The sequence below is a fragment of the Poecile atricapillus genome, chromosome 3 (assembly GCF_030490865.1).
Source record: "Poecile atricapillus isolate bPoeAtr1 chromosome 3, bPoeAtr1.hap1, whole genome shotgun sequence".
Lineage (NCBI taxonomy): Eukaryota > Metazoa > Chordata > Aves > Passeriformes > Paridae > Poecile > Poecile atricapillus.
This window is the reverse complement of record NC_081251.1, coordinates 84989384-85006230: the sequence shown is the minus strand read 5'-3', so window position 1 is coordinate 85006230 and position 16847 is coordinate 84989384. Positions and strand designations below refer to the sequence as shown.

The following is a 16847-nucleotide window of genomic DNA, read 5'->3' as shown; positions in this document are numbered from 1 at the left end:
TGTTCTACTTTAAAACAAAATATGAGATGTGGGGAATTCAGACATCGCTGTTAGATTGGTACATTTCTGCCCTTGGCATGGGGAGTGTGCTAATGATGGCTAGTGCTAAAGACTTCTGTCCTGAATGTATCTTTTTATCATCATCTGATACAGAAAAGTTTTGAGATGGTTTTGGCTTTTTTTGCTAATTGCATGCTCACAGTGCATGGGACAGGTTTAGTGTTAATTTTCATGCTGTATTTATTATGGAGTAGGAATGCTATATCAGTTATCAATAGAGTGAGTTCTGCGTACTGTAGAGAATAGTAATGTTCAACAGGTCTGGAATTGACCATTTTAAAAAAAGAACAGCCAAAGAGTATTTCCTCATTTAATAATGAGGAAAATTGGTCATGGCTTATCCTGATCTGGTGCAGAGCTTAACTGTGATCGTAGTGAACACACTAACAATAATGTTTATAAAAATAGAAGAAAATTGGTAGGACAATATTTCAAATAATCTGTCTGTTTTAAAAGGGAAAGGATATGTTGGTCATGTATGAACTCACTTTCAAAAATGTTTAAACTTCAGGTTTTGTGCCAAAACAGGATTGCTTTTTCCAGGCTTTTTATTTGTATGAAGTGTGGTCTTTAGTCGAGACCTTTCATTAAACTACAGGTCTGAATTATCTCTTTCTGGAAAGGGACATCATAGTGTAAAATATGAGTAATACCTCTAGAAATGTATTTTTGGTGATGATTTAATATTTCAGAAGTCATGAAGGTTTCACTTTGAGTTCTAATTTAAATGTGTCTCATGCCTTTAGCTTTAGTATTTATGAGAATATGAATGACTTAGTGGCTCAGTTTTTTGGTGTAGAGTAGGCTTCATAGACTTGACCAGTGCAAAACAGACATGGTACATACCAATTGTAATAAGGTGCACCTATAGTGCTGTTCATTTGCAGTCCACTAAAGCAGTCTTCTGCATTTTATTTATTAATTCTAGATGTCCTTTTTAGTTTATGTATGTGCAATATTACTGCTTTGAAACAGAAGCTGTAGGTGCAGAACTAAAAGCACAGAGTTTACTTTTTGGAATACTGTCATTCTGCAGTAGTAGTGAATTATTGATAATAAAAATGAGCCTTGAATTCTTACTATTTAATATTGACAATGCACACCTAGCAAGATATTTTCAAAATTATGCTGTACTTGCTCATTGTTTTAGTTTGTTTTTGTTTTTCACAAAACATGAATATTCTGAAGTCTGAAACTAAATATGTTAAGAGGTGTCACAGTAAAATCAGATCTCATTTGTATGAGGAAAGATTTTGTTACTTTGTGCTATGAGGTTAAATAATACTTTAAAGCAAGTTCCTTTGAAAAAATGTGTTGAAATGCGATAGGTATAGAATAATGTGGAGCTGCCTATTTATTAATTTTCACTTCATTTCCTCCTCTCTGTTTTTTCCCTAGTTTTTTGGGGTTGTTTGGTTGATTGTGGTGGGGTTTTTTTGTGGGTTGTTTTTTGGGTTATGGTTGTTGTTTTGGTTTGGTTTTTTGGTTTGGTTTTTTTTGTTTAAATATCTCTCCTGAAACACAAGAAGATGTCAAGTCTCATAAATTAGTTGATCTTCTCTTTGCATTATGCATTTTGTTAGATGTTTGTTGCTGAAATTGCTTGTCATGTATAGTTGTACATCTTTATATAGGATCTAGTTGCAATGTTTTCATCTAATAGTTCATGTATGGACTTGATATTTATATACAGAATGGAACCTGACTCTGGGCAAATAATATTTAGTATTCCATCTATAAAAAATTATTAGAGATTAAATTTGTTCATGTCCAGTCACTGTATTTCTCATTTACTCACTTATAGAAAATTAGCAAATAGAGTAGAATCCCTCAGTATAAGAGAGAACTTGAAATGCAGTTTGATAACACAGAAAACATATTTCTGTGGTGTATATGTATAGCAAAATGAAAGCATGATCCTAACATGAGTTAAGTATTCATGTTTTATCTTTAATATGCCTACTATGCATAATAATAGCAGGTGAATTGTAGGGGGATCCAGGATTCAGCTACTGAGATTCTGAGGGTTATTTGTAAGACCTGTATGAGCTTTAATTCATAATGTAAGGTGTAAATCCAGTGGTACTGTAGCATAAAAGTTACCATTGCTTTGTTTCCTTGTGCTTTGATCACTTTTGCTAAGTATGCATGGTCCTGAACTCCTTTCCCCGATTTCAAATCAGCCTATAAACCACTTTTTTTGCTAGCATTTTGGTGCTGCTGGCATCTCTTCCCTGAATTGATGTTTAGAATCTGAAAATTGAAGTATTTAGAGTCAACTGTGTCTATTTAGGTAGAAACAATGACCAGCCTTTTCTGAGCTGGTACTATAATGTAATACAAAGAAAATTATCAGAAAGTTTGAGTTTAGTTTAGGATTGATGCAGTTGAGTCATTAGAGGTTGTAGGACATCAAGAAAGCTCTTTGATGAGATATGTCATAAATGGTTAGGGTATGTATATTTTGATGTATATTACATAGATCAATACCACATTTACCTGCTAAATATGTAGGCAGTAAGGTTTTTAAACATCATTTTCTGATGAAATTACACAGGTTAATTATTGATTTCCTCTTAAATCTGGAGACTGTATTCTAAATACATCGAGATCAATTTTGAATGTATCAAATACACTGTCTATTTTAGGACACATGGCATAGTAGAGAGATAGGGTGCCAAGGTGAAGGAAAGATTGTATGAACAGAGAAGTGGAGAGTAAGAGATCTGAAAATTAAGTTTGAAAAATTAACTTTCAACATAGGTAAGGTAAGGTCAGAGAGGCCAGATGAGGAAGGTCAGATGGGGGAACCTTAGTTCTGAAGTTCAAAGGTTCCATGTCCATGAAGGACAGAAAGAAGTCACAGCCTTGTATTCTCTGCAGATTTCTAGTTAATGAAAATATAGCGATAAATAATGTTGATTGCCTCAATTTCTAAACAGATATTTATATCATTATACTGAGAATAAAAAGGTATGATTAGACTGATAATAGTCACCTGACATCAGTTACAGCTAAGAATAAAACAATGAAGTGTATAACAAAGAGCTGCAAAAACGTGTTCACTGCATTCATATATAAGAAAAAATAAAGGTAATTAACTTACCTTTAGTTACATATCAAAATAATGCAGTACTGAGTTTAAATTATCAGCTTAATAAAGTGAAGCAGAACATTCAGGAAAATTGAATTGATTTGTTAATGAAGTTTGTCTATACAACTGAGATTCATACAACCGTGTGGTAGATTCATTTAAAAGATACTCTTCCGCAGAGCACTTCGGTCACTTCTGAGGCAAGAATTGGATTATTTAGAGTAAGAAATCTGCTTGAAGAAGATACAGTACAACCTAATGCCTTTCATTGGCCATTTTTCCACTGTAACATTGTAATGATGTAATTTGATTTTGAATAGGAGAGAATTGTGTATACTCATAGCCACTTTGGGAAGGTGTGGGAAGGCCACATACAAGGTAATAACAATGGAGAGCTGTCAAATATCCTGAGCGTAGCTATGGTGAACCAAGCACATAAATAGACCAGCTTAGCTGATTCCAACACAAATGTGTAGCTGCTGGTTTCTGATGGACTGTATAATTGTTAGAGCTAATATCCTAAATCACTAATTTCATTATCACTGTCTTACCTGCTGTGCACTATAGGGAATACATTTTAATTATTTTTCTTTTTTTTCTGTTCTTTCTGTTCTATTTTTTTTTTTATTTTTCTGGATTTTTTTTTCTGACTTTTTGGTTCAAGTGTAGTGGTCTATTTCTTCATTGAGGAATCACATTCTAAGTGTTAATTGAGTGAATTCAGCAACAGTCAAAAGTAGAAGTCAAAAGAAAACAAGTTTCCACCAAATATTGGCAACTCTGTCAGTGATAGACATCATGTGCTTCATAGGCAGAATTCTTCTTCCAGCTGCTATTGAGGTGAAACCAGAAGCATGATATAGGCTTATAAGGTGGTGTCAAGGATTTTTGAGCTACATCTGAGTGGTTTTGAACATAGTTCCAAACTTAACAGTAGAGGAAAAAGACATCAAGATTATCTGATTTGAGGTCTAATACATTACCCTTTTGAGTAATGAAAATATTTTAGAAACAGCTTTAACTTAGAAAAGAGGTATTACATGTCATCTGGATTGAAAAAGGCAGAGGTTTATGAAAAAGAAATAAGGTGGTTACATTAGCGGATCCTAGGTAGATTATTAAATTATTTAAGAATCCTTTATTTTGTCATAACTTGGCTCTAAGCCTATTAATTTGCAACTTCCAGCATTTTCAGTGCAATTCTTACGGTCAGTGAGTTTGTTACTTTTTGAAACAGTTGATGAAACTGCTTTTTGGCACTTTTTAATATATAGATAGCCAAATGGATGATGGCTTAATGCATAGTGTCTTTAAGCAGGCATCCAGATAAAGCTCTCTTTCATTCTCAGATAAGAGATTCTTTGTTCATAGTGAATGAAGTTAATACTCTGGTGTTTTTTTCCATGGCCATAAAGTTTACTTCACTACAGAAGTAGTTATCCTGCAACTGTTCAATTTTTGTGCACAGGCAAGTAGTGACATTTTCATGTACTTTCAAAGCTCTATAGAATCTGTTATTAAGTATTTAAAAGGCATTACTAAGAAAGATCAAGGCAGATTTGACGTTGCTACTGATAAAAATATACATTATTGTTGTCTTAAACATGGGCTTGTTACCTGTACAGCGCTGATCCACACACTGAGGTGAGGTACTTCTATTTTTTATTCCAATTTGTTCCAAGCAGGGATCTGGGTAGCAGCCCACAAAATGCTGGCTCCCTAGTCATCAAAACTTTACACTTTTTATACATTTCAACAAACAAATGAATCTGCATTCATTGGTTAGCAGTTACATACTTTTTGCAATAATTAGTACCCAAGCCTTTATTTGTTAATTATATTCCTCACTTCCCATGTTAATTAGTTCATATGCAGTGTTCTTCCTTCCATTTGAGTCTGGGGTCCATTCTGAGGAGGTAGACGGTGCATCATTGGTTGCAATCTCCCACTGGATTAATATCACCTAGAAGTAACCTATGTGCAGCTCACTCAGTGTTAGGGAAATTTTGGGCAGGTGAGAGCTTTACTTTTTACTACACTCTAAAAGAAATAAAGTTTGGAAGAGAAGCCTTACTTCATTTTTCTTGTTGCCCTTTATTCTTTTCTTCCATTGCACCCAAAGTGATTTTAAGAGTTACAAAATTAGATTTAAAACAGTTTCATATTTTTAGATGCTTAACCACAGGAAGAGAATTTCATGAGTGGTTATTGTTCCTTGGTTAAAGGAACAGTTGAAGAGATCTGAATTCAGTAGCTCAGTCAATATATTTCTGTTTTCTGCAGGTCTGCTCACAAGTTTTAGTGGTGTATTTCATAAACATATCAAACATAAGTTATTTTCATTTTGTAGGAGAACCAGAGCTACACTTTAACAAAATAATAATATTTTCTTGGGGCTGTGGCACTCAGTGTACCACTCCAGCTTAATGGTAGTGTTTCAGTGAATAAATAAATATCCATTGTAATCAGTTTAATTGGTGCAATACTGCAGAGTGGTGTTCTGAATTAAGCAGTTCTTACTGCTTATTAAATCAGCAAGAGAAATTTGGCAAGTGTTGTGTGATACATGTGGTTCTACTCTACAATTAAAACAAACTACAAAAAAAAGTAAGTGGAGAAAAGAGCAGTGAGGACAAGTAATCATTACAGTAGTTGTCTGTCTTAAATGCTCTGTCTTTAATCATAATTCAGCTATTCTCACATGAACTTGAGTTTCTGGATGTTTTATTATTTGTAGGAAGTCACTACCCTTCTCTTTTGCCATCTCATTGCTGATGAGCTGTGTAGGAGTGTTTGTACAGGTTAATATAGACCACCTACTTGTAATCCAAATTTATGATCTTCTTTCACATCATCACACAATTTGATTTTAAAAGAACCAGACCTGTGAAACTTATGAGATTGAATCTGCTGTGCTGTGCTGTGTTTGATGAATAGTCCCATAAATAATATTTCTTTTGTCTTTTATTTTTTAGTGCAGTTCAGGCTTACAGTAGCTAAGAGTTGGGTCCTGCATATGCTGGAAAGTATATGTCATGGCTGGGGTGGTGGTCAGGTGCCATGACCTTCCTAAAGAAGCGTCTTGGGAAACAGACATCCTGGACGCACGGGCACATCTGCAGCTGCTTCTGCTGTTTCAGCTCTAAGCCCTGAAAAGGGCTGCTGAGTGAATGCAGCTCTTCAGGTGACATGGAAGGAAAGAGACAGAGCCTTCGTATAGAATTCCTTGGGGGGCTTTATTCAGCTCCTTCTTTGGCAGGGTGCAGTGATGAAAAGCCAGGGAGTCAGAGCAAACAGGGGTGTATATCAGCTGGGGTTTCCAGGGTAGAGGAAAGGGGAAGAACCAATGAGATACACAGAATTTGCATAGGGGACAGAAAACTTTTAACTAGAGTTTCTCCCTCAGAGGGAGAGTGGCAAGCTGGAGCCTACGGGCCTTCCCTCCAGGGAAGAGTGGCCACACTGCTGACTGTCTTGTCAGCCACAACTCCCCTTTCTTTATTAATTAAAAAGCCTTCTTAAAGAAGTGTAGAAAACATAATCAACATAATAGCGATAACTAAAAAGAACCAAAAGAATCCACAACACATTATTAAGGAAAGAGGCAACCCAGCCTCTCAGTCACAAATGTCAAAAAAAGTTTTCAAAACACGTAGGGTCTTTTTCGGTTTGAAGCTCCTTAATGTCCTCTTTGAGCAACTGATTGCTCCTGGAGGTGGCTGTGGTCTGACAGGTTAAAGCAGCAGAGGCCCTCAAAGTAAACATAGGTTGTTAGTTTTCCTATTCTTTTTTTTTTTTGGGGGGGGGGGGAAGAGGAGGGGATATCTCCCTGGTTTTTATTTTTCCCCTCCACTCTTCATTCCCCATTTCCTTAATAAACAAAAAAGGTTAAGGTATAGGTGCTGTTGGGAAGTTTAGGGAAGAGGGAAAGGGACTGAAGAGTGAAGTGTGGGGGAGGTAAGTATAAGGGAAAACATGAGTTTAGGGAATAATAGGAGGTTAGCGACTGGGGAAATAACAGGGGGAAGCAGCAATGGCTAGGAGGTGCTTAGCCTGTTGGCTTGCATCTTTAAGATGTTTGTTTTGTCTGTGACCTGGTGACGGGACAATATAGGCTTTGTAGAAGCCATGTTTTGCAGTGTTTCTGTCTCCAGGCAGCTGATGTTTGATCCTGCAGTTCTGTGGTAGACTTGGAGGGAATCTTGTTATTTTGTTGGGGGCAGTGTTTGTCCGTGCTAGGTGTGGTTCGATGCACTTCCCTGGGAGCCATCTTGGGCCAGATGGAGCAGACACACAGGCATATCCCTTCCCCAGGTTATCAATGGGAAAGGCCCTGCTATTTGCTGGGTCTCAGGATCCTTGTTCAGCACTGGCATCTTTTCATCGAGCTTAGCTCAGGCTGAATTTGAGAAGTGCCGGAATACAGGGGGATTGGCTCTGAAAATGAGCAGTGTAGGAAATGAATCACATAGAGAGCTTTACAGAGTCTCTCAATGGGAGACATGGTCTCTGTCCCTCCTCACTGCTGGGGAAGGACTGGCTTGATGGTGCCATGGATCCTTTCTACTATTGACTGGCCTGTGGGATTATGAGGAATGCCTGTGGTGTATTTCACGCCCCACTGATTGAAAAAGGTGTTTCATTTGTGGGAGATGTAAGCAGTCCCATTGTCATTTTTTATTTCTTTGGGGACTCCCAGGGTGGCAAATGCCAGAAGATGCTTGATGGTATGTGCTGCATCTTCTCCCACACGGGCTGAAGCAAGCACTGCTCCTGAAAAATTATCAACAGATGCATGAATATATTTTGATATTCGGAAAGATGGGAAGTGGGTTACATCTGTTTGCCAAATTTGGCAACTGTTGAGGCCTCTGGGATTGACCCCACAGCCTAGGGATGGCAGTTGGTAGGATTGGCAGTTTTGGCAGGTGGCCACAATGGCTCTTGCCTGTTCCCATGGCAAGTGAAATATTCTCATGAGTGCTGGGATGTTTGATAAAATGCATGGGACATCTTTGCCCAAGTGAGGATGTCCAGCACATTCGCTCTCCCAGCTGTCATGGCAAGTGCGACTGCTCTCCTGTTTCCCTCTGTGATGGCACCAGGGAGGTCAGTGTGTGACTTTACATGCATTATATGAAAGGGATGTTTTCTGTGGGAGAGGAGATGAATCTGTTTGGAAAGCATCTGGCATAAATTTTGTCTGGAGATTTCCTTTAAAAGTGAGTGCTCTGCCCTCATACCTACACCTGCAACATATGCTGAATCAGTAACTACATTTGTAGGTTCCTGAAATTTCTCAAATGCTCTGATCATGGTCCCTAATTCTGCAAGCTGTGGCAATCCTTCTACCACCTGGTTGTCAGACTCCTGCTTTCTGGGATCCTTCCAAGTCATTACTGACTTGTAGGAGGGCCCTGAGCCGTCAGTAAAAATGGTCAGAGCCTTGAGGGGTGTTTTACTTTGGAGGAATTTAGAGACTAAATTAAAAGCTGAATTGAATAATTTATATTTAGGATAATGAATTGAAACGTTGCCTGGGTAGCTATTCTAGGGAGAACTGAAGACTCTTGTGGAATTGGAGCAAATGCTCCAAATCCCCAGCAGTAGCCAATTGTAGGTGAATGCATGTGAACTCACACCCCGCAAGAGAGCAGAGGTGAGCTTGGGCCTTCCTTACAAATTCTGCCGTTAATTCTTGGGTAGCTGTAATTGTTTTGGTCAGCTGTTGATGGGGGAACACCCACTTGAGGATGATTAGGGAGTCTCTCAAGTGTCCCACTGAAAGATAACGCCATGAAACTGGGGAGCCTTACCTAAAATGGCCAGGTTGAAGGGCAGGCTGGGTTCATACCCGTGGGCTTGTCAAGAGGACAGGACCTCCTGGACCTTGATGATGGAACCTCGAGCCTTGGGTGTGAGGGTACACAGTGAGCCCAGGTCCTCGCTGCCTCAGAGGAGATTGAAGAGGAGTGCGAGGTCCTCTATCGTTGTTGCCAGCAAGGGATGTACCCAGTTGATGGACCTGCAGAGCTCATGGAAGTGCTGCAGGGTCTTCAGGTCATCTCGGATGGTCAGTTGCTGGGGCATGACAGTTTGCTCACATGTCCGAAGTCCGAGGTAGGTCCAGGGCCTGACTCATAGGATCTTGTCCTCCCAGATGTCAAAGCCTGCTCTTTTAATGGCTTTTACAGTTTTCTTTAAAGTCATATCCAGGTAACAGTCAGTGGGCGCACAGGTCAAAATATTGTCCATGTAGTGGAGGATGACTGCCTCAGGGAACAGGTTCCTGATGGGGGACAGAATATAGGCCATGTACCACTGGCATATTGTAGGCAAATTTCTCATCCCTTGTTGGAGGACCAGCCAACAGTACCATTTTAGAGGGGCCTATCTGTTAGGGGAGGGGACAGAGAATGCAAATATGGGCATGTCTTGGGGATGGAGTGGGATATTAAAGAAGCAGTCTCTAATATCTATGATGGCAAGTTTCCAGTCCTGGGGCAACTTAGAGGGTGAGGCCAAGCTGGGCTGCAGGAGACCCATGCCCTCAATGACCTCATTGATCTTTCTGAGGTTGTGGAGAAGCCTTCACCTGTCTTTGCCAGGCTTTTTTAAAACAAAGGGGAGTTCTAAGGGCTATTAGTCTCTGCAAGGTGGCCCTTGGAGAGTTACTCCTCCATGATGGCTTCTAAGACGCACAATTTCTGGTTGGACAGGGGCCACTGGTTGGCCCACACTGGATAATTTTGTTTCCAGGTGAGTTGAGAAATGTTAGGTGTTGTGCACTCTACAGCACCCCCAACTAATCCCCCTACTAGGGATTTTTAGGGAGGCCCCTTATTGGGACAGTCCCTGCCCCAAAGGGTAATTGGTGCCCTCACCCTAAATGGTCAAATGGTCGCCATTTTTTCTCTTGCTTCTAAATGAAACTGCCACACCTCCAATCCCCGAGATCATGCCTGCCACGGTCTGCAGCTCCCAGTTGGAGCTTGGAGTGGGCTATGAGGGCAGCATCTGCTCCAGTGTCTAGTATGCCTGGGTGGCAGATCTTTTCCCCTTTGCAGAAGAGGCCACAGTCAACAATGGGTTTATTTGAGCCCGCAATTTCCATCCACATGGCAGTAGGGTTGAGGGGAACTTGTTTCAAAGAGTCAGGTGGCAGTAAAAAGGCCTGTGGAATAGGAGTGTGTTGCGGTAGGTCGTATGGAGGGTCCATGCCAGACAGACAAAAATTTCATCCCTGGATGTATTGTCCGCACCTCAGGAATCACATAAATTTGCTCTGGTGAGTTGAGCGGGTCACCAGTAATTAAAGGACTGTCCCCTGGTCCATATTTCCCAGTTGGTATCTTGTGAATGCACTTATCTGTAAGGTCAATGGACAGTTTGCTTACCTGATGGCGCTGGGTTCCCACATGAACCATTCTGTATGTGGGGTCTGCTTCCGATGCATTGGCAACAGCAGAGCACTCGGGGCTGGTGTCTGGTCTCTCATCTGCTCTGGGAAGGTAGGTATAGCAGGGTGGGACGGCTTCTGATTTTGTCATGATGTGGGGCTGTTCTGAGCTCTGTGGGGAGTTTCCTCCATGCCGTGGGTAAGGCAGGCATGGTTGTGGCCTGGATAGTGCTTGCGGGAGTTAATTGGTGTACTTTGTCAGGGACAGTCCTTAAAGAAATGTCCAGTCTCTCCACAATTAAAATATTTTTGATTGTCCTTGGCTACTGCTGCAAATGCCCCAGTCACCCCATCTACATTCCCCTTATTCACAGCCTGCACCACAGTGTTTTCTGATGACATGTATTTATCTGAAATTTTATTTTTTCTGTTTTAAAGAAATAAAAATTGGAAACCATTAAAAAAGAACAAAGCATTTGTAAACTTACTATTCTTACAGATTATTATGTATAGATTACAAAACATATTATCACATTGTGCAAGTGTTACTTATGTTCCAAAGCACATCAGTGTTAATTTGGTTATAACCTTTGAGAAACATTGGTTGATTGGTTGACATACTGCTTACATGTCATTACAATGTCAAACAATTACATGTCCTGTGTGTTGTATACCAGTATTTTTAGTCACTTGAATGCCCCAGCATAAAATATCTGCATACACATTCTGACACATGTGTGTGATCTGTTGTGTTTTTAAACTGCTTCACTATTAGTTGTATTTCCAAGGTGAAAATGTTTGTTACTGTCCAGGCTTTGTAGGTGTTAGATGTATTTTTCCTACTGAAGTTCAATGATTTTTGTCTTGTGTGTTTTGATTTGTCAGTGTTGTTTTCAATAGTTGCAGCAGGGATTTCCTTTGGTATAAAATAGACTTCATTAGACTTTCCTGTTGAAGTGCAGGAAAACTTGTCTTCTGTCAAAAGACAGATATGGTTTTTGTGTTTGTTCGGGTTTAATTCTTTATTTTATGTGTTTATTTATGTCCACTGTTCTCCCACATTATTTAATGCCGGCAGTAGATTTTTCTTCGTTGCTTTTTCTGTCTTCCTGCTACGGGTCTGTTGATTCAACTGTGTCAATCTGAAGGATTATTCATTTTAGGGAGTTGTCAATAAATGGAGTTTAGATGGTGTTGAATAATACTATGTTTCCTTTTCCACTAAAATACAAACACAATGTCTTTTAATGCCCTTGTGTGTTGTGCTGTGCCTCATGCATCTTTGTGGTTGTGATTGGAATGTGAATGTTAGTGGTTCTAAGCAGTTAGAGGTATAAAGAGTGTAATAATTCTAGCACCGGTGTCTCATACCAAATGCTCCACAAAGGAAAACGAAATGCCAATTTCATAAAAGCACATTTTGTGCACTATTAGATTTAGTTCTTTGAGTTTGCTGTTGTTATTCTGGGCTGCTTTGATAGTAACTGAAGAGTGGATATCAGTGCAAAATACCTGTGAATTTCCATTCCTTCCCCTTTTTTTAGTCTTCTGTCTCAATATTCTCAAGGGATTGGAATTTGTGCTTAATATATTATAAAGTTTGTCTGTATCTTACTGCTGTTATTATAATGAAGGATTAAAATTACTCCTAGAGTATGCATATTTTCATGCTTTGACACATAGGACACTGTTATGATGATGTAGGCAGCTGAGCTTTGGTGTTTGTAGTCCTCCAGGGTACACACAGCAGAATCAGTGGTGTGATCTGCAGCAGCTGTTATCTGAATCATATGTGTCAGCTTTACAACTGTAAAGAGCAGAAGTAAAACATATGTAGTCGCAACAGAGCACCAATATCATAATTTCATGTAAAGGAGAATAATTGCTTTGGGAAAATGGGAGATGAATGAGAGATGTTGCCATGTAGGTGCCTAATTAATCCACCCATTTAATATTTCAGTAGTTTAAAATTCTACCAAGATCCAGTAGAACATGCTTTTTCCCTATAGTCAAAACAATTTTCTTGGTAGTAGGGGAAAAAACCCACCAGCCAGATTTTTCAGATATTCCTGTTGTGAAAATTTCAGGGTCATGTGTAGCTTGACTCTTTGTGGCTAGAGAAGTCTCTGACATGGATGAAACTGTTAGAGCACTTATATATTACAGCATCCATTATTCTCAAAAAAGGCCAGAAAATAAAAGTAAGGGGCAAAATTTTCATGTTGCATTCCTGTTTATCTGCTAGGGAAGTTCATTTAAACCTCACAAATTGATCAAGGTTTTTTCTTTAAAGAATGATTCAGGGATTTTTTCTGTCTTGCAGTCTTACCAGTTGATCAGTAAAGTCCATCAACAGTGGAGCTAGTCTAGGCATTGGATTGTGATTCTTTTAGTCTGCAATTACACAAAGATTCATAGATAACTTTGTGTCATATGAACCTGCTTTGTTGCTGACAGGAATTTGAACAAATTCCTATTGCTCTGAACAAACAATCAAGAAATTTGCTCTAATGATACAATTTTATAACACAAAAAATCTAAGTAAATTAGCTTTTAATGCTAATTGTGAAGCAGTTTCTTGTGTTCCTATTAATCTTGTTACTTTGTTTATTCTCTAAGCTCTTTAATGCAAGGAAGTGTAACTGAAGGATGTCAAAGTACATCTCCATTAGTAACACTCTGTTGGTTTGCCTGGTGCATTTTGTCCAAGCAGCACAATTCAATCAATACATTCATTGGCTGGGAGACAAGGGAGTCTCTATGGCAAGCCAGCTTCCATGTACACTTCAAAATACTCTAAAATTATTCCTCTGTTCAATTGAATTCTGTGCTTCTGAGGCTGGAGGGAACAGGATCAGTTACCATTGTCAAATTTTGGACATTACCTGTGTGTTTAGGGTTCAAACTCTGGTTGTGAGTTCATAAAAAGAACGTCAGCTGGTTCACACAGGCAGGTCTGGGGAAACACCTCTCGTTTGCCTGTCAAGATTCCTGTGATGTTCTTTGCAGGCACTTGGCACAGCTACAGAGTAAGGGCTAAGTTCTGCTTTACTCTTAAAACACAGGTTCATTTTCTTTATGACTAATATTTTCTCCACTTCTGCAATTTTACTTTTCTACATAGAATAACTTTCAGGATATTTGCTACTGTATTGATTGATCTGCGAGTTAATATTAATTAGGCAATAGCATATAGTTCTTTGTGCCGAGTTATGATTATTAAAATATTTTCAAAATGAAATTTGGAGGCTGAGCATTAACACAATAAATAGCTATGATGGGTGTTTTATTGTTTAAAAAGAAAATACTAGAAAAAATACTGTATATCTTCTCAAATTGATCTGATAAAGAACACAAGCCAAAATGATGCTGTTGGTGAATCACCATTAAGTTAGAAATAAAACTATATTATAATATATTTACATATATTATATGTAAATGAAGGACAGAACAGGGATATTGCTGACTATTCATACACTCTGATAGTTAACTGAAATGAGTTAAATTTGTACAAAGCTTTCTGCAAGTGTGGGTAACCCATCTCATGAACTAATTGGTATTTGGTTTAGATTATTTTCTGGTTTCATGCTCAGCATTTATTGAGAGGTGTACAATAGTCCTTTAGATATATTTCAAAATTTATAGTAAGAACTGTTGGATCTCTTCAGAAAATGCAGAATCAGACTGAATCAAGATTAGTGGTTGTTTATGGAAAGTGAAGCCTCCAGGGTAATGCAGCAGGTGAATAGGTTGCAATGTTTGAGAGCAGCTCTATTTATTTGCAATTGGAGTATAGAAATGTAAGTTAAACCACCAGGAATGAAACCCAGAGTAACTTTGTTTCATAATATTTGAATGAGGGTTTTTTTCATTATTAATAAAAGATACACCAATAGAGATTGATATCCTGTACATCCAGTGTTAGATTTAGAAACAGTCTAAATAAAATGGAATTAATTTTTGGCTTTTGAAGAAAAGCCTGTCTTCTTTTTTGTGTTTGTCCTAGCTGTATGAAATCTTTCACAGTGTTGAAAATTCATTGGTAAAAGGATGATTATTATTACTGTTGTTGTTATTACTATTATTGTCATTGTTATTATTATTTAAAACCTCCAGACCACACATTTGCACTAACAGACCATTTCTGAAACAATAGGTCTCTAATTTTGCTTTTCTTGGCAAATTAATCCAGAAACATTTTTAACAGATTTCACATCTCTTTAAAGACTTTTTTTTCTTCTTAAATTGTACTGGAGCCAGCATCCTGACTAGATGCAAACCTGCTATGAAATTGATATTCTTTTTTACTCCTTTTTATTTTTTTTAAACAGTTACTCAGTTCTTATGGGTCTGCACATTATAGTCTAACTGAAGCAATTATATTTAAGTGCACAGAAATTGGTCATGTTTAACTTACGGTGTTTACCTTTTTTTGTTTCCTTATAGGTATATTCGAATTGTTGGGACCCACAATACAGTGAACAAAGTTTTCCATATTGTGGCATTTGAATGCATGTTCACAAACAAATCCTTTACTCTTGAGAAGGGTCTGATAGGTAAGAGATAAAAAAATTTTTCTTTTTCATGAACTGTTGTAAACACTTGTCTTTTAAAGCTGGCCATTACTGCGCTCTACATCTGTTTCCATACAGAAATCTCTAAATTGATTTAAACAGTGTTGTAAGCATAAAATTAGTTGGCTAGTTCTTACAACTTCTATGAAATTCCAGTACTGTGGATTAATTAATGATGCTGCAGGAATGCTGAAATTCAAATTAACCACTGCTGACAAAGCCACTGGTAGCCGAGTCAGTCAGTGCTGGCAATGTGATTTTTCTTTGCATGTCACAGTATGGTTGCTCATGCCTCCCAGCAGGTTAGCCTGAATTCTCTTACAGGAAAAGACAAAACACAGCTATTTATTGTAGTGATGATGGATTTGGACATTTAGGGCATCTTATACAGCCTGGTTACAGCTGCTGAAAGTAAGCTCTCGTGTGTTGATTTCCTCTCCAAAGAGTCAGAGATGCTTAGCCATGGCAGAACATATTGGCTATGCTGCTATTATACTCAGAACACCACACTGATAGAGCTCTCAGTTCTGGACAGTTTATATTACACTGATTTAAGTAATTTTATGTTACTTAAGGTAGAAATCCCCAACAGACCAATGGTACTGAATGATAAAATGTGTCACAGAAAGACTTAATATTGATTTTTTTTTTTTTAAATAATTCAAATGGGTTGGTTTCTGTGCTTTCTTCCATATAAACTCACAAAAGTCAGATCCTGAAGTTGATTGGGGAGAGAGTATTTAGTGGTTGTCTAGGTAGAATTTCCCACAGTTTATTACTTATGGCATAAAATCAAGAATTTCAGCAAAATTTTCAGAGTTCATGCTGGTTTTAAACATATATTTAAATTTTAAATATGTACCCATGACAGATGGAAGGGAAAACAGTTTTCAAAATAGAATGAGAAGGAAGATTTTTAGTAAGACATAGTCACTTTAAATTTTTTTTTGAGAAAACTGTAATATTTAACCATGAAAAACAAAGACCAAATTCCTTCAGCCTGTTCCCTGTGCATTATACAAAGGCAAATCAAAAGCCTTCCCTTTGTTTTAGGTAGTGTGCAAGTAGCGTCGCAATTGCTATTGACTACGAAATAGAATAAGCAGTAAGGAAGAACTGTGTTAAAAGGAAACATCTCCCTTCAGTAAGCTAGTTAGTAGAGAAACAAAGTAGCTCAGATTTGATAAAGCCTTTCAGCTAAATTTCATAGTTAGGACTGCCAGCTATGAATTTTTAGAAACTTCATACAAAATCAGTGTGTATGAATATTTGTTCACATTTTGCTTCAGGTGATCAAACTTATTTAGTAAATGCTGAATTTGGGGCTTAAGTATTTTTTTTTTGAGTGTTAATGCAAAGATTGTTTGATCGTAAGTAGGCAAGGCAGTGAATCTGTGCATGTTTGTGTAAGTGAACTTATAAGTGACCCATCTTTCATAGACTCAATTATTTTTTCTAGTTGAGTGATCAGTCTGGTGAGACAAACTATTTGATCTATTTTAACATTTCTTAAGTTTCAAGGGTAATCTAGGGAATGGAGACTTTATAAGGTTTTATTAAAAATTCTCCCCTTGTGACAGTGTTTTTGTAGAATCTTATAGGTCAGTAGGGTCTGGGCAGTGTAATAGTGAGGGTTCTGGTGTTAATGTTGATTGTTAATTGAGGGCAGCTTAGCTGTTGTTCAGTGTGAGTCAGTCAAGCTGTTGTACGTGTAACTTAT

The 16847-nt window shown here is 38.0% G+C and overlaps 1 protein-coding gene across 3 annotated transcripts in view; it reads left to right on the top strand.

Moving 5' to 3' along the window:
* The window catches only part of BTBD9 (BTB domain containing 9), an 89188-nt gene that overhangs the window by 62348 nt on the left and 9993 nt on the right, over nt 1-16847 (top strand). For all 3 annotated transcript variants that reach the window (XM_058834973.1, XM_058834972.1, XM_058834974.1), the window contains exon 8: nt 15000-15109. In XM_058834973.1, the coding sequence (XP_058690956.1) occupies nt 15000-15109 (110 nt within the window). The remainder of the gene's footprint in view (nt 1-14999; nt 15110-16847) is intronic.